The 24,536-nt window shown below is 42.3% G+C and overlaps 1 protein-coding gene across 1 annotated transcript in view; it reads right to left on the reverse strand.

Moving 5' to 3' along the window:
* Positions 1 to 12,041: 12,041 nt before the first annotated feature.
* Positions 12,042 to 24,536, reverse strand: part of NXPH2 (neurexophilin 2) — a 34,822-nt gene continuing 22,327 nt past the window's right edge. The window contains exon 2 of the mRNA XM_085067134.1: positions 12,042 to 14,845. Coding sequence (XP_084923260.1) covers positions 14,102 to 14,845 — 744 coding nt within the window. The 3' untranslated portion in view covers positions 12,042 to 14,101. The remainder of the gene's footprint in view (positions 14,846 to 24,536) is intronic.

Below are 24,536 nucleotides of genomic sequence, written 5' to 3' on the forward strand. Positions count from 1 at the left end.
CTTTTGGAGAGGATCATCTTGCAGCCTTGCTCTGATCTCCATTAACATGGTTATTTTTCTACTTTGACACTTAAAAGCTCTGAACAGTTTAACTTAAGAAGTGTCTCCCTTTACTCTGTCAGGACTGGTGGGAAGAAGAGTTGCTGCTGTGGTGATGAAGGTGGGTTTGGTGCGTCTGAGATCTGCTTTCTCCTTCCACCCACCGTCAAAAACTGTCATCCTTTATCCTGCCAAAGAGTTCAGGCTGATAATGAGCACACCCAGCAGGAATGCTGTGGCATTTGTTACAGGAGAAGTGGTATGGAAGAGTGAAATGTATGGGGAGCTCAGGGGGTTTTGTGGTTATAAATACTCAGCAGTAATGTGTGGGACTATTGATAGGCTGCTCTCTGTGGGACTTTGGACATGCTGAACTCTGGGAAATGATGTTGCCAAGGTAAGTTATCTTATCAAAAGTGTGTGTCTGTGTAGGGACATGCAAAGTTCTCCAGGTGAGCTTAAAACATGCATCCTTTAATTGACTCCACAGTGATCCAGTCTGAAGTTCCTTGTGGGGTTTATATCAACAGTGAAATAATTCACACCCTCACAGGCAGTGCAGTAACCTCTGAGGTGAGCAGGACTGGTTACCTCTGTGAGTGGTGTCAGAATTAGTTATGCAGTCCAAATGTTTGATCTGAGCTTCAAATTCCAGGTAAAAAAAGGATTATTCAACTTCATTGTTTCATTTTTTAGAAATACATTTTTATCCTTTCTGGGGATGGTTTTCTTCCAAGTTGTTTATCTTGTTGTCATACAAAAGTTTTCTTTGTTATTCAGCAAAATGGATTCAATGAGCATTGATTTAAAAAAAAAAACAACTATGTTTTGTGTGGAAACCAAGCACATAGAGAAAGCTTTTTCTCTTTTTAGCTGAATATTGTTGAAAGTATTTTATGGTGTCAGTCCAGTCCTGTGTATGTCCTCTTTCTTTAAAAATAGAGACTGATAGGATAAAAACCATCTCCTCTTGTACAGAATTGCCTGTCCTGCCACGTGCTGAAGGGATGGTTTGATGTTGAAGTATTTCAGAGTGCAGCCTGAGCAGTCAGGTGAGAAATTGAAGTTGATTAAAGTGAGTCTTTGTGCCACTACTCCAAACTTCATGGTATTAATGGTTTTCTATGTTTTGGATTACTTCAGTTACAATTACTATTCAAGTTAGAATATTACCCATTCCAATACAAATTTTACTTGCCATGTTTATTAAGCAAATTAGATTAAAAAACCAACTGCTTCCATTACACACAAATAACTGCACTTAACATTGTGATGGTGTGGTAACAGAGGAAATGCTATTAATTGCCACTTTAAATTAGAGTTGTTTTGAACAGTTTATTTTTCTGCAAACTTCTTGGCAATTTTCCCCTAGAAGAACATGTTTTTTGTTGTCAATTTTGAAGATTCCTTCTCTGTACTCTCAGAGAAAGCTGGAAAAAAATACTAGGAGTTGAGTGAAGCATTTCAGGTGTGTGATGCAAAGGACTTTCCTTTTCCATCACAAGCACTGCATCGAGGAAAAAACCCAACCCAGGCTCAGCTGTGAGAATTATTGAGTGCTTTGGAACAGCATTCCAGGGGATGTCAGTTATATTTTAAACAATATGTGAAGTTGGTGCTCTAAGTGTAAAATTGGGCTTCTCATGAGTCAAGTACAAAGAACAGAATTGAGCTTGTGATTTGGAGACTCAGAAGGGAAAAACAACTTTGCAGAGTTTGCTTGGCCTTGGCTTGCAGAGAAAGTACCAAGAGTGTTCTGAGCTCCTGGTTGAAGTGCTCTGAAGGAGCCTCAGAGCTGCAGCAATGCCTGGGGATCACCATCCTGTCAGGCAGGGAGCAGGCTGGGCTGCTTTGGAAATGTTACCTGACACCAGCATTTCTGTCGTGCATTCTTAGCAGTGTGGAGCACAACAATGTTTCTGTGCAGGTGCTGTGCTTCAATCAGGGCTGGGTGGATAATGAGTGGAAATCTCTGCTTTGCCCAACTTTATGCATGTTTCATGCCTTGGCAGTGATAGTCATGCAGAAAATAAATTACACCATGTCAGACTTGGTGCTGCTGATCAGGATGGAGGCAACTGCTGCTGCATTTTAAGCAGTTACAGTTTTTGACTTCCCATGTTTCTCCCTGCACAGCTGACTGAGCCATTTCAGTTAAAAAAGGTGAATTTTGAAGCGTATGCAAAAACATTCTAATTGGGTGAAATCTTTAGGCATAGAAGCTCCAACTGCAGGGTGACCTGTTTTAACCTTAATTGCCACATAAACTATTTATATTTTCCATTTTTAAGTTGGTGACTTTTCCGTAAGCTTTGAAATTAATTTTATGCACTATGTACACAATTTTCTAACCCAGCTGTGTTTATTGAGTCTTGAAATCTTAAAACAAACCACCTACTTGCTACTGAAGTGTACAACTAAAATGTTTACCTTCTGTGGCCAGCAAAGACTTAGTCTTGGTCTGGGTCAAAAGGGTTTGTACCAAACTCAAATGGGGAGGGTTATTCCAGGGCCACAAATAGAGCAACATAAAATATTTGCATATTTATTGGCTTTTCTGGTCAAGATGAATTTGAAGCACAGCTATGGAGCAGGGTGGGTATTTTTTGAATGCAGCTTTTTCTTCAAGTGCCTTGCTGTTATCTGTTATGGATCCTTTGAATGTGTGCTGGCACCTCTCAAATAATATAAATAAATACAAAATGCCTAGTAAATATGGAAATGCTTTATAGTAAAATTTCAGCAAGTTCAGTTTTCCTGATTTAAAGAAATGGAGATGCAGATTTCCTTGTGGCAGTGTCTTTTAGCAAAAAATGTGTGGTGTCAGATGTAGTTAAACTCAGAACAAACTCTTAAAGGGGTTAAATTGTGTATTAGATCAGGAAAATACTCAGTATTTTACCAGTAGTGCTGGAATGCCAGGCATCTACTTCTGACAAGCTGACAGACCAGAGAATTGAAATTTAATGAATCTTAATGCTTTCTGTCATGTACTTCAATTTTCTCAGATTATTTCTCCAATTAGTTCTAGTCTTTGTGAAGGAATGATTAATGATAATTAATACATTCTTATAATTTGCATATTCAATCTCCAGTGTTTCTAAAAAAGTACAGATTTGTGTATGTGGGTGAGGCAGATTTGTCTGTTATTTCTTTGGGGTGCTGAGGTTTTGCAGATTTTCAGTTTTGTATTTCCAGTTGAATAGGGAGAATAAGATGGATGTGTTAGGGAGTTTAATATGCTCTTTCCACATAAATAATTTGGGCACAACCCAAGTCTTCAATCTTTCCTGTAAAAATGTTTTCAGTGGATAGGTAGGGAATGTAGGGATACAAAGTTTTTGTCAGAAGCTCAACTCATCCTTAAGTCTGCATCAGCTTTGGAAAACATTTACATCTGCAATTTGGCAAAACTGGGTAAATCCTGGAGGGCATCTGCTCTGCAGAGGTTGGTTTGGGTTTGTTTAGTTTATTTTATTTTTAGAGTCTTTATATGCCTCCTTTATGTTTTCATTAAGTTTTGTTCTATCCCTGACATGCAAACATGGAGGGATTTATCCAAATATATCATCATATGAATTTTGTGTTTAAAATCAGTAGTGTGAGATTTTGAAAGTCACCTTTTTTTGTCTGCATAGGAGCTCAAGCTTTCCATGCTGCTCTGCAGCTATTCAGCATTTGACTTATTAAAAAAAACCCAAAACCTACCCAGCTCTGGAGCCTGCAGGAGTGGCAGACTGTGTGTCTGAAATTAGCATCTCTTTGTGTAGCTCTAGAAATCCTTCTTTAGATCTGCTTTATCAAAGAAATGAAGTGTTTACAGTTTCAACTACTTTTTAAATCAATAAATACTTCATTCTAGTTGTTTTGCCACTCAGTTAAATATGAGGGGTGTGCTGGGGCAGTGTGCCCCAGTTAGATTCACCTTTGAATATTCTGTTCAAATGGTAATTGAAGTACTTGAGCAGAATAGAAAAACTGGCTTTATGGAAGAATTACCCTGAAAAAAAATAGGATGAGTGTTCAGAATGTGTTGATTTGGTAACCAAGGTACACCTTAGCAAGAAGCTGCAGTTTTCCAATAAATTATTGGAATATTCTGGGCAGTTAGAGAAAGAAGCAGAGGTAAAAAATGCACTTTATCTTAGAAGGAGAAAGGTTTAAAGGACCAGGGTTTTTTTAATAATCAGCTGTTGAGGGTGCTGCACGTGGTATAAAACTAAGAGCATCTTGCTGTAATAAATTTTGTGTAATAAATACATCTACACACTTGGTCATAGTCACACTATGAACAGTTGTGTTTACTCTGTCAGTGTTGTCAAAAGAATCCATAATCTTGTTGCTTGTTTGCAGAGAGCAAATGAAACATTTGTTCCTGATTCCTCTGGATAAAAGTACTTAGGGGAAGGTGCCATTGCACTGAGATTGTCTTTAACAACAAACCTGGTTTGTGTTCTTGCATGAATTACAAAGATGGAAAGAAGTTTTTCCTGGCATGAATATTTTTCTTCATTTTTTAGAAGTGAGACTGAAACCCAGGGCTGCCTCAGCAATGTTCAGTGCTGCTGGGACAGCATCAGTAATAAAAATAAACTTACTTAGCTCTATGTGGAGATTCTTATCACAGAACCATCAATAGTGCTGTCGTAGTTTTGTCATCTTTACTTGTTTCTTGTAGGGCTAAACTTTGTGAGAATTGGCTTCTATTCCTGCAGGCACAGAGGGTTCGGACAGCTGGGAGGGAAATGCCAGAGGAGCTGTCTGGGAGGGTATGGCTGACTGAGGCACCACTGCTCACCTGCCCACAGCTGGTATTGGTGTTTGTGGTTGTCAAATGCTCTTTATTCAGCAGGTTTGGCATAAATAGTGCAGTTGGGGGTGAAGTGAAGGATTCACAGCAGAACCCTCCAGCAGGGCAGGAGGAATGAACAATGGGGCAATTGCAGTTTGCTTATGTTGGGGTTTCTTTTCTTTTGTATCTTTGTCAAATATTTGGAACAGAAGGTTCATCAAATGATCAATAAGCAGAGGGTGATGAGTGCTCTTTTTCCAGTGAATTGGGCTGGGAAGGACTTGGTGCCTTTCCCATGGTAGGCCAAATCTCCATTCCCATCTGCACTGTGCAGAATTTATTTTGTCTCCCTTTCCTGCCTATCACCAGGGAGTAGGTGAAGGGAAATGACAGTAAGGCAGAGATTGTGGCTCTGCTGTGAGTGCTGGGCTCAGTAGGCTGTTTGAGGGGCAGAGCTGCTCTCCCTGCTCCTGGGACACCTGCAGAAATCATTTGGAAGGGAACAGGATCTCCCTTTGGTCCTTGCCCAGAGCTGTGTGCTGGCATTGTGTGTCCTGCAGCCTGGAAAAGGGATTTGAACCAAGCCACAGGGAAGAGCCTGGTGTGATGATGGTACAGTTTGTTTTCTGAAAAGGTTGCTTTAGCAGAGTATTTCCCTTATTATCACTTCCCTAATGCAGAAATGCATTAGCCAAATTCACGTGCATATTTTGAGCTTTAATGTGCTTTTGTATCCTGCAGTAGATTAAAATGTCAGTCATACTCTCCATATTTCACAGTCCCCTGGAATCCCTGGGGAAGGTGCACATGTCTCATGTTACTTATGTCCCACCAATAAAACAACCCTCTAGGAGGAAATCTGTGCAGGCCATACAGCAAGATGTCAAATTAATTGCACCGAAATAATGAGTTAGCACCAAATGCTAATTAAATATTGATGGAAGTCATACTTTCAATTATCTTCATTATGGCACAATGTTCTATGTAGACATGAAGTGCTGGGAATGTGGGCATATATTATCATTAATCTTGTCATATAAAAATATTAGTCATCTCTCAAAAATCCACTGTAAATGCACTGGAGGTCCATGCTTAGCATCTTTTTGACACAGTAGGTCTTTTAATAAAGTTTTTTGTGTTCACCCCATTTTCTTTTGAAGGAGCAGAGCTGGAAGGGCCAGGCTGGAGCTCAGGGAGGACAGAGCTGTAGGGCAGCACAAGAGAGGAGTCCAGAGCAGGAGGAGATGGAGCTGAAGCAGAGAGGACTGGAGGGTGAGAAGTGATCCAGGATATTCTGCTTTTGGGAGAATGGGATGGGCAAGAGCCACTCCCCTCCTCATGTGCTTTAGCACTGAGGGAAAGGCCTTTGAGCCTAAGAAATGAGAGGATTTTTAATAAGAGAAGGCTTTGTTACTCAAAAGTCCAGGAGTATCTAGACTAGAGACTAATTAGATGGTGAATCCCAGGAAGAATCCTGCCCCAAACCAGTTTTATATGCAGTTGTCTTTGGGCAAAATGGACAATCTTGCTGCATAATTCACAGACCAAACAGGCACTGTAGTGTGCAGACTTGTTCCTCTCAAGTCCCTTTGAGCTCTTCTAGAAAAAGAAAAACATTAATTCCAAGACCTCCAAAGTTTTCCAAGAAAATGCTGTCCTAGAAATGATTTTGAATGGAATTTCTTTTTCATCAATAAATAGAAAGGATTAATTTTTTCACCTCCGTTTGTCCTTTCTGCAGACTTTGAGGAAAGGAAATCTCATCCAGGACTGCCTTGGTGGGCCTTCTTTTCCAAGCTGGACTGGAAAAGAGGTCTTCCTGCTACCTCTGCATGAAGCAATGGTAAATTTGTGCTAGTTTGCAGAAAAAAATATTAAAAATAATGCTGTTCTCGTACCTCTTAGCCATAATTGGCAACCTTTGCAGCAGGTGAGCATGAAGGATGCTCACAGCAATGGCTGCATGATGTGCCAGTGTGTGTCACTGGCAAGAAATCCCAATCCCAGGAGTGTGAATCTTTTTTGTCACTTCTGAGAGCACTGGAAGGATGAGAGTTGAGGCAGGTGGGTGACCATAATTAGGGAGGAGGATGCAAAGCCTTTTATTGCAGTGGGTGCAGCCTGACTGCCATTGTCCAAGTGTAAATTGTTCCTGAAAGAGAACTCTGAGAATTATTCACCCTGGAATCCACGTGAATCCAGGGAGAGGCATTTTCAAATTACCAGTGGTGGAGTGTGGCAGAGCAAAAGGAGCACTTGAGCTGAAGAGCAGCTAATGCCCAGCAGAGCAGAACTGCAGCAGCAGCTGCTGAGAAGGTAATTCTGTACTCATAATGATCCCAAATTCTCTCAAAAACTATCACTTTGCAAGTATCCCTCATCTAAAGTACAGAGCTTCCCCAGACCATCAGAATAGAATCTCTCCACCTCCTGAGCATGTGAAATTAATGACTGAATATTATGCTGAGAGCCATTTAATTAAAAACACTTTCATTAATAATGCAGTTGGAGAGTGTATGTGTGTTATGTAATTAAAGATAGTACATCAGTAAATGATACTATGCAAAACCAATTCAAAAAATTCAAATGAGTTGGTGTAGCATAAGGAACTTAATTCAAGTGGGAATAAAGTCAGTGTGAAATAAGCTCAGAGTTTTTTCCTGGAAGCTGCAATTAATCTGCTTCTGGCACCACAATTCAATACTCATATTTTAAATAAGGGGCTGTGCTTGTTTTAAAGATAACTGGGGTGGTGAATCAAAACAGATTTCTCTCTCCCCTCTTTTTGCCAAATATAAATATCCCTTAAAGTCTGGGCACACTGAGGAGCCTGGCTGACCTCGAGGATCTGGGCAGCCTTGCACACTATTCCTCTGTGGTGCTGTTTTTGCTTGGAGCAGTCAGGTTGTGTTTAGCTGTGACAAAAGACTGTATGTAGGCCTGGCATGTGCAATATTTTTACTTTAAAACCAAGTGATGGAAGTGGAAGAGAGAGGTTATTCCCTTGGGGCAGATCAATGTCTCTGTGTGGCATTGCCTTCAAGAAGCTGGGGTGAGCAGGCATCTTGTTTTCCCCGGGTGCTTTGGCTAATCCAAATCTGCCATGATTGAAGTCAGAAACGCCTCAGTTAAATATATCTGACATGAGAAGTGGATTGGAATTAAGTAGCTCTAAGTACTATATAATAAATAGGCTTGCTTATCATCTTCAATGTGGCAACTTGAAATAGTTTTTAATCCTTTAGTTCACCTGCTCAGAAGTCTGTGTTAAATATCCTGTGCTCCCAGGTTAGCAGTGGTGAGCATCACCTGCTTCAGACACACTCTTCCACCACCTCTTGTTTTAAGAAGTGCTGCTGGCTTGGAATAGACTGACAGCTCCTCTCAGAGCAATTCTCCTGTTCTCATGTCCAAGTTAAATGAGCTTGATGTGCTTTGAAAACCTGAACTGATTTTTTAAAGAGATACCTTTGTCATTCTCTAGAACAGCCTGGGGTGAGTTGCATTCATCAATGTGGGTAGAGGGGGTGTAATTGCTGTGCAACAATTTAAAACCTCATCATTGGGATGTTTCTCTCATGGCTGTTCATTTTGATCACAGAATGGTTTGGGTTGGGAGGGACCTTCAAAATCCTCTCATTCCACCCCTGCCATGGTTGCTCCCAGCAGGATCTCTAGCACAAAACCTGCCAAGTCTTATTTCCTGGGAAATTTCCTGACTAGAAGTTCAAAGCAAACACCTTGATAACTTAAGGTGGGGGTTTTTTTTTGGTTTTTTGGTTTTTTTTGACCATTTTTTAACTTCAGGGCTAATTCAAATAACCTCCAAGTCTCATATTTCACTATTCTCTTTCCTGGCAATTTGGAACCAATTATAAAGTATCACCTTTCAGGAAGATCACCAGCTTATTTGGAGCTGCTAAGATAAGGTAGCCAAGGCTTAATTGGCTGTGTAATGATGAAAGAGCCACACACTGTCTGGGAAGGAGGCAAGAGGACAAGGAAATGGGATTTGCATCCAAGGGGGTTGGAATGCAGGGCTGCCAAGGGCAGATGAGCAGGATGAGGACTGAAGGTGAGGAGCTGGTCTGGGATCAGGCTGGAATAAAGCTGCCTTGTTTTCCAAGGATGGTGAACATGAGGGGAGAGCAGGGGGGTGTTGAGGTGTTCCAGGGGCAGCTGTGGCACAATGGCTCTACATCGTGGCTGTGCTCCACTGCTGCCATCAGGCTGTGTCCTGTGGTGTCCCTGCCCTGCTCCAGAGGCTCAGCCCTGGATGGAACTCCCAGTCTGGCCTGCTGACAAGCCAAAAGTGACCATGGTCTCCCCCTGTGCCAGCTCTGCACTTCCCACATCCCTCCTTTCCTGGGACCTGGGAAAGGTGGTTAGTTTTGACTTGACAGAGGAATGCTCGTCACCTCTGAACCCTCAGCTTCTCTTGTCTGGGGGGGAAATCACAGAATCACAGAATGTCCTGAGCTGGAAGGGACCCAGAAGGATCATGGAGTCCATCTCCTGAGGGAAAGGCCCCTGCAGGGGTTGAACCACAACCTTGGTTTTATCAGCACCATGCTCTGACCAGCTGAGCTATCTCAGTGTGCATTTTCCATAAACTGAAGAAAATATATTAAAAAGTCCTTGAAGCAGTGGAATTTTTTTCCTCTGCTCTGACTTGAGGACAAAAGCAGAGAGCAGTGCAAGTGACTCTGTTTGACCTGGTTGGCTGTTCCATTACTGTTGAATAGGAAGGTGCTGATATTTCTTTTGCAGTCTATTCTAGAGTCCCACCGCTGTTTATGCAGGTAGGATTTTTTTCTTCTCTGACTAAACTGTTTTCCCGTGACTGTGATTGCTTTTTAATTGGGCTGCAGCTGGTGCTGGATTTGTGCTGAGCTGAAGACTGAATGACATCTTTAGAAAAAGCATTTTTTTTGTGATTTTTTTTTTTTTTTTTCTTTTCAAAATTCAGTCTAGATGGCTGGGGCTCTTGCTTGAGAGTACCAAGAGCTCTGGACTTGCTTCTGACTGACAGCCCCCAGGTATCTGGGGCTGGATGAGCCTCAGCCATGGCTTTTTTTTGCCGTGATGTTTTCAAAATTGATCTGGGGCTGGAGAGCTGTGTCATGGTGGTGGCAGCAGCCTCAGCTAAGCCCAGCAGACTCTGTTCAGTTCTCATCACTCCTGGCTGCAGATCTGAACAGGTTTTGCAACCCCAAGCTCAACAACCCCCCACGGGAGGTGTGGTTGGACACAAAGTGGGGATGTTTAATATTTCAAGTCCTCTTCTGTAAGCCCACTTTATTTGTTAGTTCTAAAACAAAGAAGGATGCTGCTCCTGATGGATGCATGCAAGAGGTGCTGATGAGGGAGAGATGGGAATGGCAAAGTCTGGTTTTTCAATCTAGACACCCTACAGCTAAAAATCTGCTTGATTGATGTGTGTTTCATTGAGCTACTTAGTGTAGTGCAGCTTGTTATTGTCTTTTTGGCTGTGCAAATTTGAATAGAGACAGTGCTAATGACGAATCATTATTATACTATAAATAAAACATGATCCAGATTATGCTGGTCAACAGAGCATAAAACAAATAGCAAATTCTAATGTCCTTGAATTACAATTTAAAAAGAAAAGCAGCACAGGATGCTGATCTGCATGGAACACCCTTGCTTAGTTGCTGGGAGAGTTTTTCCAGTTGCATCAGGATCATTCAGGGGTTTACTCCTTTGCCACTATTTGGTAAATTCACCCTAAAAAGAAAAGCTCATGGCACACAATGCTCAGCTATCTGCTGTTCTCTGCCTTGCAGTTGAAATGATTAAAAAACATGGATGTGCACAGTTCCTGCAGCTCTGCAGAGTGCTGGCTAAAGAAAAAGCTGATGCTTTATGTGTCATGAATGAGATTTTTATTGGATTTTTTTAATGTATATCCATTGGATGGGGAGAACAACAGGAATTGTATTTAGCAAGAGGTTTATATATTTACTAGGAACTTCCCAGGGAAGTGGTCACAGCCCCAAACCTTCTAGAGCTCAGGAAGTGCTTTGGGCACATGTGTGATTCTTGGGGTGTCCTGAGCAGGGCCAGGAGTTGGACTGGATGATCCCTCTGGGCTCTTCCACCTCAGGATATTCTGTGATTCTATGACATGTGCATTGATATAAATGTGTGCAAAACTGTCCTGTTGAGACTGGGATTAAATAAAGGCTGTATATTAAAAACTTCTAGATTAAGTTGCTGCAGTCATAAGTCATCACTGCCCGCTTGAGAAACTTTTTAAAAATTATAATTAATTCTCCAAGTTTTTGTATTAAAACCCTTTGAATGAGAGCCATCATAGTAACAATTTGAAACTTGTCTGAAATAGTCACCTGTTACACAGGAACATGTTTTTAAAAATACAGCCTGTTCTGTGTGAAGTGAAATCACATTTAGTTCTGTTTACATGGGCAGTGTGGCATTTGACCTAATCAAGTCTGTCATTGCCTTGTATTTTGCTTTACCCTGCTGGGTGCAAATAATTTCTTCTTAATCGGATTTTGACTGCAGTAAGAATACATGTGCTTTTTTTTTTTTTTTTTGCTGCGATATTTTCAAAATTGAGCTGAAAAAGAAAAAAAAAGGAGAACCACCTGCTTTTAAGGTGATTAATAAAGTATGGTGGTTGGAAGAAGTGTGGTGGAGCCTTCTTGGGTGTGATGGAGTTTGGTGTCACAGCTCCCTCCCTCTCCTCCTGCTCCAGCTGCCAGGCTGCCTCCTTGTGCCAGGGCTGGATGGGAGGAGAGTGGGGTAAGTTTCTCCCATGGTTTGTCTTCCTGAGGCCAGGAAAGCTCAGCCTGGGAGGAGAATCCAAGCTCCTCTTTTGCTGAGGAGCTGAGCAAGGGCAGAATCAGCAGCGAGATGCCCTCTCTCCCAGCATGGTCCAATTGTCCAATTTAAACTGACCCCTTCTCTTTTAATGCACCTTTTGCAATTATTGAACAGTTAATGATTGCATCAAAACGAGTGCTTCATTTCTCAAACAGTGGAATGCTGCTGAACCTACTCTGCCTAGGCTTGTACACAGTTCACTGTAGCACATATTTAAATATATCTCTTAGAAAAACAAATTCCAGCTAAGCAAAGATGTTCAGTGACATGTTGCTGAGCCTTAGTTTGACTTTGTGTCTTCATATATGCAACAAAAATCAAATAGGCCACAAGCAAGGGCCAGATTTAATAAACTCTCTTTATTTACATACAAATACATGTACACATATGTTCTGTATATGTACACATATTTAAGTGTATATACATACATGGTTTCCACATACTCTACAATAAATAGCATGTAGGGTTTTCTTTTAATTGCCTACAGTGCTGAGTAAAAATACATGGCAATAAAATCATGGCTTACAGCTAAGTTACAAAAGCACCAACCACTGAACTCGTAGCAATAAATCCAAGCTCATGTACAGCTGGAGCAAGGACACGCTATACAGAATACAAAGTAGACCAACTTGTAGGAATTGACAGGAATAGGCAAACTAAAAAACATCATTAGAGACCAGGAGAGACTGTATGAAATAAGATGAAGGAAAACATTTAGATTATTGATCAAACTAAACCACACATTTAAATTTGTCACCTAAAGAGAAAAACAAATCACCCAGTTACTTGTATATTTTTAACAGAGTAATTTTTTTGTGTGAGTCCTTGCCAAGGAAATCAGAATTAATCTCACAAGTGAGTCCTTCCGAGCTGCCATAGTCACTTGTCTGTGTGCACATCACCAGAGCACTTTAATGGTGCTTTATTTAAGCTGTGTGTAACTTCTTGAACCTTGCATGCAACTCTGATTGGAGGCGATAAAAAGTGCTTCCTCAGCCAGCTCCTTCCCCAGGACCTGTGACAGCCAACTGTCATGAAGGACCAGGAGAGCAAATTGGCAACAGCAGGAGATCAATACCCAGAGAAAGCACAGGGGGTGATGCTGGAAGCTGCATGGCCAGAGCCAAGCACTCGTGCTGAGGTGGGACAACAGCTGGGGAAGCACAACCACAGCTGAATTCCCCCTTGCTGTGGCTGCAGTGGAGGGAGCTGGTTCTGCACTAGGGGAAAGCCTGGCTGAGTATTTTTATTAACAGTTTCAAACCTGCTTTATGAGGTGAAAGTGCATAGATTTTTGTTGTTCTCTGTCTTTGTCATGGCTGGTGCTTTGACTTAAGGTGTGCAGCGCAGTGCTAAGGGAACAAGTGGTGCCAAGAAGGAGAAAGCTGCTTGTTGTTCAGGTATCATCCTCATGCTGTGATGTGTTTTCCTTGCTGCACTTGAATGCTCAGGGGCTAGATAGCAAAATAATTGCTTATTTTGCCTGGAAGCCAGATCCCCTTGCAGTTCAGACTTCACAGAATCACAGACTGGTTTGGGTTGGAAGGGATCTTAGAGATCATCCAATTCCAATCCCCCTGCCATAGGCAGGGACACCTTCCAGTAGACCAGCTTGACTTAAACAGAGATTATCTTTTTCCAAGGTATTTATATATTGTCTATTGCTGTAAAACTAATACTGGGGGGTGTGTGTGAATGTGACAGAAGAATAAAACCCAGTGGTGAGCACAGGAGGAAGGGATGTACACCACGTGCACACCTGTGTGGTCTAATGAACTAAAGCTCATCAAGGTCTAATTACATCATTGCATATCCATGGGTAGGAAGTCTGAAGGAAGAACTACTCACTCTTCACTTCAATGAACACCTACAGCTACTACAACTTATAAAAATGCAGTTTTCTTTCCTTTTTTTCCCCACACAATTAGCACTTCCTCTTAGTATTTGGACTCGACTACTTAAGCCCTCTGTGTCACATTCTTTATGAAATCAGTGGGAGAGCTGTTTATTTGGAGTTTGAATATGACCAACTTTGAGGTTGCCTCATCATTTGATCTTCCTATTGTCACCTAAAGTTCCCAATGAGAAACAGGATCTGCTAAGTGCTGTCCAATTCAAGTAACAGACAACCTCTCTGCCACAGAGTCGTTTAAAAAAGTGATTTTCAAGATCAATGTTCAAATACAGACATAATTTTGTTTGATTTTGTCACGTGCCTGCCTGGCAGTTCCCTTGCGAATGACGAGAGAGCTAAAATGCAACTGTCAAAAAATGAAAACAATTGTTACATAAACAGTTGGATTAGTTACCATACAGCACGAACACAGCTACAGTTTTTAGAGACTTTTTAACCTGATAGGAAAACATATTCTCCTCCAAAAGGTTAATGGGAATGCTCGATCAGCCAGAGGACAGGTAGGGTGTCTCGCTGTGGTAGTTGTAGTCAGGACAGACCTTCTGCACCAGTTTGTAATCTACGCTGTAGAAAGCGATGTAAATGCAGATGACTTTGAAGGGTTTGGAACACAACCAGGACACATGGCTTTGGGTCTGCTCTTGGTAGCAGATCTTGGAAGGGTCAAAGTTGCACAAGGCAGTTTTTTTAGCGCGGTCTGTTTTCTCGTACTCGATGCGGCAGTTGAAGGACTTGGACTCCTTGGTCTCCAGCGTGGACTGCGGCGATGGTTCGAACTCCACCACTTTGGAAGGTGGCACCAGGCTGACAGAAACGTTCCCCAGACCCGTGGAGTTATGTCGGAAATAAACGCTGAAGGTCCCGTTGCCGTGATCGACGATTTTCCCCGTGATCAGGAGGTTCAGCTTTACAGTTTTGATGTTGGAGTGGAAGTCGCCCCATCCAAACATTTTCTTGAATTTCCCAGTTTTTACGATAGGTCTGCGCTTAGTTCGTGCCAGAGATTCCTGAACCTCCGTGATGTTGGACAACCAATCCCAAAAGTTTTCTATGCTGTCTGAGTAGGACACCTGGCCGTGTTTCAGCACTGGAGAAGGTTTAACAAAGAGGCGTAAGGGGTTGATGATCCTGGAATGGACCACGTTGTCAACCAGTGTCTCTGCAGCATCCTTGTCTTCCCAGTCCAGCACATCTGCAGCCTGCACGACCCTGCTGGCATCACAGAACACCTGCTCCAAAACAGAGAGGGAGAGCTGTGTGAAGGGATGAAATAAAACGGCCAAGACACAAAAGGAGTCATTAGTATTTAGTTTTATACCAGTTGGAACTGAATCAGTCACCTGGACCGCTGTAACGAGTAATTTCTACTGCCCTATGAAAGCTCGAGGATTTTACTCAAAATAGCTTATTGGAAGAAGTGAAAATCTCCATAGGAGCCATCCACGGGGGTAAATGGATAAACTTCTGAACAGGCTGATGGCTGTGATGTGCAAGAGCAGGTAGATTCCCCATGCTCTCAGATTTGTTAGATGAAAACATGACTGAGCAAAGTAGAAATCCTGAAGAGCAAAGTGGCCCCTCTGCTAAAAGATGGAGTGAAATAGAACAGCACAATTTTCCAACCCCTTTCTTTTTCTCCCCACTTAACCCTCCAGCTGCTTTAGGCTTATAATCCCATTCTGTTAGTGTAACTGTGTCCTAAACCATTTATTTTACATTCATCTTTTCTGGTGTTGCTTTTCCCATTTGATCCAAACTTAGTCTGCCCATTTGTGCCCTTAGTTTGACACCATGAGCATGGCCCTGTTTTTGGTATGCTGGTTTCGCTGCTAAGCTGCCTGTGCTTAGCAAGGCCCAACTTTCCAGAAGTGCTGAGCACTCCCAGCCACGCAGCACAGCTCAGTTTTAAAATCCAGGCAAGGCCAAGCTGAGGCTGCAATCAGAATGCAAAACCTCCTTCTGGTAGTGATAGAAAGGCCTTCAGATTTCAGAGTCAAACACACAGAGCTCAGTAAAATTCCCAACTCAGTGCAGACACCTATTTCCCGTGTGTGTTCTTCCTGTTCACTCTGGCAGAGAAGTTCTGTTGGAAATGCAGAACCCAAGTGTATGATCCAGAGGTCAGAAGCAAGATCTGTGTTTCACAAGGCTAGAAATGATCATCTGACTTTTTAGGTCCTTTAAAGTTTGAGTAGAAGCTTTGGAGAATGTGTTTTCAGGGTTTGCTCTGTTCAGGACTGCCTCACACCATCATCCTAATGTACAAAAGAAAAACCCTTTCAGCTGCAACTATTCCTACCAAATGTGTGAACAGAACAAAGAGATGCTTAAAATGCAGAGAAAGGACACTGCTGTCCTGCCCATGTCCCCAGTGGCAAACTGCTGCTGGCCCTTCCTCCTGGCAAAATGCTGCTCTTGCTTCATCACCAGTCTGACAGTGCCAGGATCTAGGTGGTGGATCCCATAACTCAGGGATGGGGTTTTCACTCTCCAGCAGCAAGATTATGGGATGGAAGTTTGCCTAAAGCAGCCAAAACACAGAGTGCAGATGCGGAATGCGTGGAGTGGGATTTTGTGCTTCCTGTCTCATGAGGGAAACTGCAGTGCTGGGCTTGCTTTCCCTCTGCTCCTGATCCCAAAGGGTCTCCTATGCTTCTGGTTCCTCATGGTGTTCCATTTTTACAATATCCAGCTGTTATTTCTATAAAATACTATTTTTCATTACCTGGGAAAGATTAGAAGCTCCAAGGCCCTTAATCTTCACTAGTGGCTGTTCTGCTGCAACAAGCTCCAAACCAGAGCCCCAACCCACTACCACACATCCTTCTGATCACCCCTAATGCAGGAATTAAGATGAAATGTGGAACAGCAGCAACATTCACGGCTTGAATGTTGAAAGGTCACTATTGCTACATCATAAAATCACAGAATGGTTTAGGTTGCAAGGGATCTTTAAGATCATCCAGTTCCAAACCCCTTGCCATGGGCAGGGACACCTTCCAACCTGGACCTGAACACTTCCAGGAACCTGTTCCAGTGCCTCACTGCCCTCACAGTAAAGAATTTCTTCCTAATAACTAATCTAAACCTGCCCTCCTTCAGCTTAAGGCCATTGCACTTGTCCTATCACTTATTTTCACTATAAATAAATCCATGGCTGGGTGCAAATGCAGTGGCCAGGTGTCTCTGCAGAAATACCTTATTTCCTCCTTCAGATTAAAAACGGGGGAAGAAAAGACAACAGTGATCACTCTCAGCCCGAGACCTTGTATGTCAACTTTCTGCCTCTATCTTATATTTTTTTTATGGCTGAGCTATGAACCTGGGGAAATAGGAGATTCTAATGGATACAGTGACAAATGCTGATCTGTACCAGCCCAAATAGCTCTGTCATAATGATGCTGGGGGAAACATCACTTCTGCTGTGATGGAAAGCTCCTGGTGAAGCTCTGTCATGTTTATGTGTGGTTCTTCAGCACTCTGAAGCCTGTCAGCAGCCCAGGATCAGCTGTGTGATGCTGAGAGCCCTGGCCATCCCCACTGCCAGGGAAATCACTCCCCTGCTGCTGAGAAGTGACTCTGCTGACATGAAGCAAGAAGTGCTGCACACATTCACCCATCCCAAATCTGACCTGAGGCTTTGAGAGGTACAAAAAAGAGGCTTTTCTGCTGCATTTCTAGATTACAGCTGGGCTCAGGGGCCTGGCAGTGCTAAAATACCAGAAACTTTGCTCTGTGTTTGCATGGCTAAATGGTGTGCTATTTCAAATGCTGATGCCCACTCAAACCATGGGCACCTACAGCTGGTATTGCTCTGAGTAACTGAGTCATAGGGAAAACTGAGTCATAGGGAAAAGTCTATATATTTTAAGGTAAAATATATAGGAAGGAAGCTATTTAGTTCGCAGGAGATTCTGGCTTTGCTGGTGTCTGCACCCAGCTCTGACTGTCCTCTGGCAAGGGCACAGGAACACCCTCAGCTGTCCTGTGGGCTGCTCATCTTCTGCAATGTCTGTTGAAATCCCTGCAATGGCTCTTTGGCTTTTCTCCCTTTGCCTTTTACGAGCAGATCCAGAGCATACAGAGTCCTGTGCTCAGTGTATTTCTCTTCTGGGGGCTCTCACACCAGATGAGATGGCAGAGCACTGCTTTCCCAGAGGTGCTTTGCTGAAGGCTCTGATAGAAAAAGAAGAAATATGTGGGTATAAGGTTGGGGATGGCTGAAGGGTGGGAAACATTAACACCTGCTAAAGCCAGGTGGGTTTGCCACATCAATAACCTATCAGGGCACAAGCATTTCAAGACCATGATGGTGAAATTGCAGAGTTGCACCTTGCTAGACTACTGCTGCTTTTATTTATGTATGTGTTACACCAAATGGGGTTTACTCATGGGACAATGAAATACACCCCTGAAGCTATGGTGACCTGGGCTATTTCATGTGGCAACAAAACAGCTTTCAAAACATGGGAATGTGAAATCATTGATAAGTTGAATTATAAGGATGTAATACTCCTGTTTAAGGCCCAGACAGCAATCCCTAGGCACTGCAGAAAGCTGTACCTTACACTTCAATTGAGTATTTTTTCCACCTCTTTTTTAAAGTGTTTTTCAGGCTGTAGGATTCTCCAGTCTTGCAGAGCCTTAATTCTTGACTCTGCTCCATCCTAGTGCTGTCTTGTTTCACTGATCCTATTACAGAGCTGAGATTCAGGAGCTGACAGAGCTATCAGCTCTGAGGGCTGTGGGGAAGGGACCTTGGGGCTCGGAGTGCTAAATTGGTTGTGTTTTGCAAATATTCAGTAAAAAGGTGTTTAACAAAGAACTGCCTGGTTCTGCTCAGTGCCCACTGCAGCAGCAGGAACGAGGGGGCATTGTTCAGAAATGTGAATAATATTTGTCCTTTTTTAATGTAAAACGTTTGTGGTATGCAGATTTTTTTCCTGTTTTGAATGAAGCTTTCTGCAATATAAGAGAACCCAACTCCAACACTTGGTTTTCCCAAGGCCCTTCCCTTGCTTGCTGCATTTTGCTGTTAGTGAGGAAGGGCTGATGGCATTGTTCAGCTGTTTATTCACATTGGTTAGCAATTTCCGGGCAATAAAAAAATCTGTATTAAAAGAATGCAGCACATGCTGGAAAAAACTACTTCCTCAGCATCTTTCCATTTCACTATAATGCATCTCTATAGTGAAAAATATTGCTGGTAGGGTATTTGAAAAATACCAGCTTAGGGAAGTTAGTATAGCCATTTAAATAGATGGCTATTGCTGGAGTTCTCCTCCGCTGCACTGGTGTTTTCCCATTCCCTCCAAACCATCAATTTCCAGACAGAAATCATCTAATCTTTTCCCCTATTACAGAGGCTGTAAAATGGCACCCAGTTACCCTAAAATTTCCATTAGCCTGTAGATATTTTCCAGTAAGAAACACAATCTTGGTCCCATCCACAGCATGTCTTGCTGTTTTCTTTTGCTGTGTAAACCGCGAGAACAGCTCAAATCAGTGTGGTGTGGTTTATATTTATGGAGTTTTAAACTTCAAACCCTTGGTTCTTCCTGTGCCCTCCTCTAAAAAATTTTTATTACACTTCAAAATCTCTCCCTTCCATGCATGATCCTGACCATGGAGAACAGCACAGGGTTAAATAACATTCCCTGTCAGCTATTTTTGAGAAATGAGCTTACACTGATGAGACACTGGTATCAGTAAATGCTCTATTTTCTCTATTTGCCCAAATTTGGGTTCTTTTGGAGCTCACTCCCATGCCTTTCTCTGTGGACAAGGCACTAAATAAAAGCAGGTGTCTCCATGCAAGAGTTAATAGTTCTGGTGCTTTGGGAATTTTATCCAGGTTATTCATCAATCACCAGCAATCATTCCTTTAGCTTCACCCCTGCCAGGAATCATTTAAAAACTCTCAGCAATTAACTGAAATGAATTGGTCTGTTGGAATAAACAGCTCTGAAGCACCATTCTGCTGCTCACTGGGAGCTTTTTATCCCACTGCTGGAGAGGAGGTGGTACCACCACTCCTCTAGCCCCCAGTTCCACCAGGGAAAAACTCATCCTGGGGGAGGATTCCAGTTATCTCCTCACTCTCTGCAGCAGCACAGGACACCTCTCTGGGTCCCCTGTGCTGATTGTGGAGCCTCACAGGCTGTGAGATAATGTGGCACCATCGAGTGGCTGCACAAAAGCCCCACTTTGAAGGGGGTGTGTGGCGGGGAAGAGAAATAACTCTGCTTTATCTGTTTGAAAATTCAGTGATTTCCACACATTTATCAAATTTTAAATAATTTATGTCTTGACAGGGCTTATCAATTTTGCAAAGCACACACATTAACCAGATACAATGATCTCATATTAGCTTTTTCAGCATCTTACACTGGAGCCCAGAAATATTAATAAAAACTCAGCCCATCATCAATTAAATGGAAAAAAACATAAAATTCTGTTCCATTATAGTCTTTTAGTCTTTTTTTTTTCCCCCAAGAAAATGATGACGAGTTCTAATAATTCATCACAACAAGCTGAGCTTGAACTTTACTGATTATTAAATTTTTTTTTCAAAGACAGAGGCTGTGGAGGGTTTTATAGCTGCAGATATGATTGCTGTCAAGAATGCTGCAAGGAATTTGGGAGTCAAACAACATCTTTCAGCAGGACTGTGTCAGAGTGCTGTGTTTGCTCCATCCTGTCACAGCCTTATTTTTCAGGATGTTGTGGAGTTGCTTTGCAGTGAAGCAAAAAGGCCAAGCTCGATGTAGTTAGGAGCAATCTGGTCTAGTGGAAGGTGTCCCTGCCCATCCATGGCAGGGGGTTGGAATGACAGGAGCTTTAATGTCCTTTCCAACCCAAACCATTCTGTGATTCTGTAATCCACCCAGCACTGAGCTGCCGGTGGGGTGGTGGGATGTGAATATCCAGGAGAGAGGCTGAACCTCGTCACTGAAGGTGCCCTCACATTTCAGGCACCCAAAATGCCTTTCCAGCTTGCACAGCCTCTCCCTTGCTAAACTAAACAAATCAACACCAGCAGGTTGTTGTGCCTTGTTTTCTCCCTCCTGTGGGCAATGATGGAGACTTCAAAGCACTCTGGTGCAAAGACAAAATTAAGTCAGAAATTCAGAGATCACGTGTTTGATTTCTGTCTTGTTTTGAACCGGATGATAAAGAGGGACTGTGGGGTTCAGTGTGCCAAATTCAGCAAACATATATCCATTATGGGGGAACTGCAGAGCAGGGAGTCAGGGGTGCTGATCTCTAGCTGGACAGTGGCAGAGCACTCACTTCTTAAAGTCCCCCACACAAGTTAAGGAGGTTACAATTTGGAAAGTTTTAAAGGCTATTGCAACTTTCACTCAGGGGAGGTGGTCAGAAATCCCCTGTTCAATAACTAACACAATTGGATTATTTTAACGATTTTACCCTGCCTTGTGCAGTTAAAACTACAATGACAAGATACTCCAGCAGGAAAGAAAGCCTTCACGACTGAACCTTGCAGCCCATTGCATTTTCTGCTTGTAACTAGAATAATTGAATCATTAAGGCTGGAAAAGCCCTCTGAGATCATCGAGTCTAAGTCATGACCAAACACCACCTTGTCACCCAGACCATGTCACTGAGTGCCACATCCAGGCTTTCCTTAAACACCTCCAGGGACAGTGACTCCACACCTCCAGGCAGCCAGTTCCAAGGTTTAATCACCATTTCTGTCGAGAAATTCTTTCTAATGTCCAACCTAAACCTCCCCTGGCAGAGCACTGAAAAGGGGCTTTGCCATTCCTCCTCAAACCATCTGAAAGATCTCTCTCTACACCTCCATACACCTAAAGGCCAGGGAAGGTACAGGTAGAAATCTTTAGTTTGATGAGAATATTAGATGGTAACATCCAAATAACCTGCAGACAAAAATACAAATCTAAAAGGGGTACGTTGGGAGAAATTTCCAATTCCAGATAGAACTTCACTGCATGTTTTTTAAACAAAATTGATACTTCGAACTCAGCATCATATTTTACAGGAAAAGAAATCCAGTTTAAAATTCTCCAATTTGTGCAAGCAAGCAAAATAGTATTTTACTAAAATGGCACTCCAGTAAAGAAACAAAATTGGGAGGAAGAAGCAGAAGAAAAGAGTGAAAATTAAAAATAAAGCCTGCAAAGATTTCCTATTTTAAAAACGTGCCTTTTTCACAACCCTGACAAGTAGTTTTAGGTTATCTGAAGTGTTCCCTCCAGCTGCAATTGGATAAATTGCTTAGAGCATAGATAGCTTTTAAATTATATCCATGCATTGAATTGATCTACCTTTCTGCTGAGAGAACAGAAAATTTGTTCTGAGAAATGTTTCTTGCCAAAAAATGTGCACCAATTCTCTTTTTGAAGACTTCAACTCTTTGGGCTTTCTCCCCTCCAATAAATCTAAAATAGAGATTTTGAGATAAAAATTAGGTCTCTTATTTGAATGTTTGTAAGGAAACAACTCTAAAAATGTTTTTCTGATATCATTAATTAGTTTCAGTCCTTCACTATATATGAGGCATACATTCTTGAAGGGTGGGGAAGCAATATAAATGCAAACCTTTCTTGAAAGGGTCTGAAAAAGTCTTGTATAAAAATATCTAATTGATACAGTAGATACAGAAATCTTAGATTATTATTATTGTATTACCAACATATAACGCCATCTGATTCTCAAGTGGTTTTTCAGTCACTCTATGCATTTTCTTGAAATTCAGGCTGAATTCTCACCATCTATTTTGCACTGAGCTTCACTGGTGCTGTGGCCACATGCATTGTCTTCAGGGGCTGAGACCTGTGCTTTTAGGGTGGAGGTCTGGCATTTAGTTATTTTTCACAGGTGTTTAGAAGACAGTCCTATTTACCTGGAAATCCTGTGAGATGTGCCAGGTGTTTTCCATCTACACTGAAGTTGTGCTGCTTTGCAGGTGCAGCTCATAGAATCATTCAGGTTGGAAAAGACTGTAAAGATTGAGTCCAACCACTGACCCAAGCACTGCCAAGTCCCACTAAACCCTGTCCCTAAAAACCATGACAGCTTGCAGGACCAAACCCCAAACCATCCTCTTCTTCCTGCAAAGGAAAGCAGGAACACTCAGCCCCTCTGCCAAGCCAGCACCTGCAGACCAGCCGTCTGCTGAACTTTACAGTTAATAATTTCCCCTCCTGCTTATTTCCTTAATGCCTGGGAGATTTCGCTTTACGTTTGCTGGGATCAGTTCATTAAAATACTAATTTCAAGCGGTAATTATCTGTGTGTGAGCGCTGCCGGTGGAACCGGCGCTAGCGCTGATACGCTCTCAGCTGCTGGAGACTTCACAGATGCTCAGGTCCCTGGAAGCTCTGGGCAGGAGTCACCCTGGTGCTCAGCTGGAGGCTGCCTGGCAAAGATATTTTTGGGGGGAAATGTTTTAAGAATCACAGTTAACCATGAAGGCTATTTTATGCGGCAGGGAAAGCGCGTGAACAGAAAACTGCTGCATCTGTTAGAAATTAACCTGACTTTACTGAAGTTGTCGTGATGTTTTGTATGCCTTGTAAAGTTTAAATTAAAAATCAATTATGGAAGAGCCCTTAATCTCCGCTTTGGAGTTGATTCATGTTTGGATGTGAACTCTGAGACCTCGATGACCTCCCTCAGTGCTAAATGCAACACGGCAAAGGCTGGTTTTTCTCTCCTTCCACTCGTGCCATTATTCAATTTTTTACTGCATTATGAAGAGGAGAGTTTTAATAATCGAGCCAGATTAAAAGAATAAAAGGATGCTTCTGACGAGTTAGAAACAGAGAGAAGCTGTGCATTTCTAGCAGATTTCAAGCTCTGTATTATTACAACGCGTAAGAGATGATTAACAAAGAAAAATATTACAGTTATCTACTCCCTTTGAGAGCCTAACTAATGAACCTCTACCAGCTGCTCTTGAAAAATCAGTAACACTATCACTATCAATTTCAAGACAAAGCACAGCTGACAGATGTTTGAAGTGATAAATCAGGCTGCACAAGGATTAAAATAACAAGCCCCAAATGGCCTTTAAAAGACAAAGGTGCTGCAGTGAACTATTTTCAGCCACTTTGGATCCTGTCAAAAGTTAGATCACTGATACAATTATCTTGCAAAACAGTAATGACCAAAGTAATATGTTATGAAAAATCTAACAATGGTGATACTTGAGCCAGGCTTTTGAAAAGAACAGGTTTGATAGTCATTTGTGCTTTTAATGGCAGAACTGAGAATGCCGAGCTTCCCTGAATACTACTTCTGGGAATGAGCGATGAAAAGTGTGCGCTGGGCTGAAGCATTAAATGTAGCTGAATTGCATTCTTGTACATTTTAATTAATCTTTTTTTAAAGCAAGAAGTTACATTTTAATAGGCAATGAACACCATTATTTAAATCAAGCATAACGTTTTTGTGTTGCTTCACTCCAGGCTGCATTTTCTAACAACCTGCCAGCGATGTGATGGAGATAAAGACCCCATTCCTGGAGAACAGCATGTGTGCTTCCAAACCTGCTGCCTTTAATGGGAGACCACTGTAGCCAGGGGAGAGGAATCAGAAACAAATCTCAAGTTTCTGGACTTTGCCTCAGCTTTCACAGTTTAGTGCATCTTGTCATTGGGATCATTTCCCTCCTAACCCTCAGCTGGGTTAGGGAGGAAATGCTCTGTTTAAAGTATTAAAAGGTATTTCTCTGGCAGCACTCCTGGCTCAGGCAGGGTCACCACAGAGCTCAGCATGGGAAGCTCCCAGGGGAAAAGACCTGCTCCAAGTGCTTTCTGCACTAAACATCTGTGGTCACCCCACATTCCTGGGCAAGCTCTTTCTAAAGGACCACTGGGGTTATCCAGTGACTCTTGGTGATTCCTCTTGATGTATTCAAGAGTCCTTCAG

Source organism: Lichenostomus cassidix, chromosome 7 (genome assembly GCF_008360975.1).
Source record: "Lichenostomus cassidix isolate B80296 chromosome 7, HeHo_3.0, whole genome shotgun sequence".
NCBI lineage: Eukaryota > Metazoa > Chordata > Aves > Passeriformes > Meliphagidae > Lichenostomus > Lichenostomus cassidix.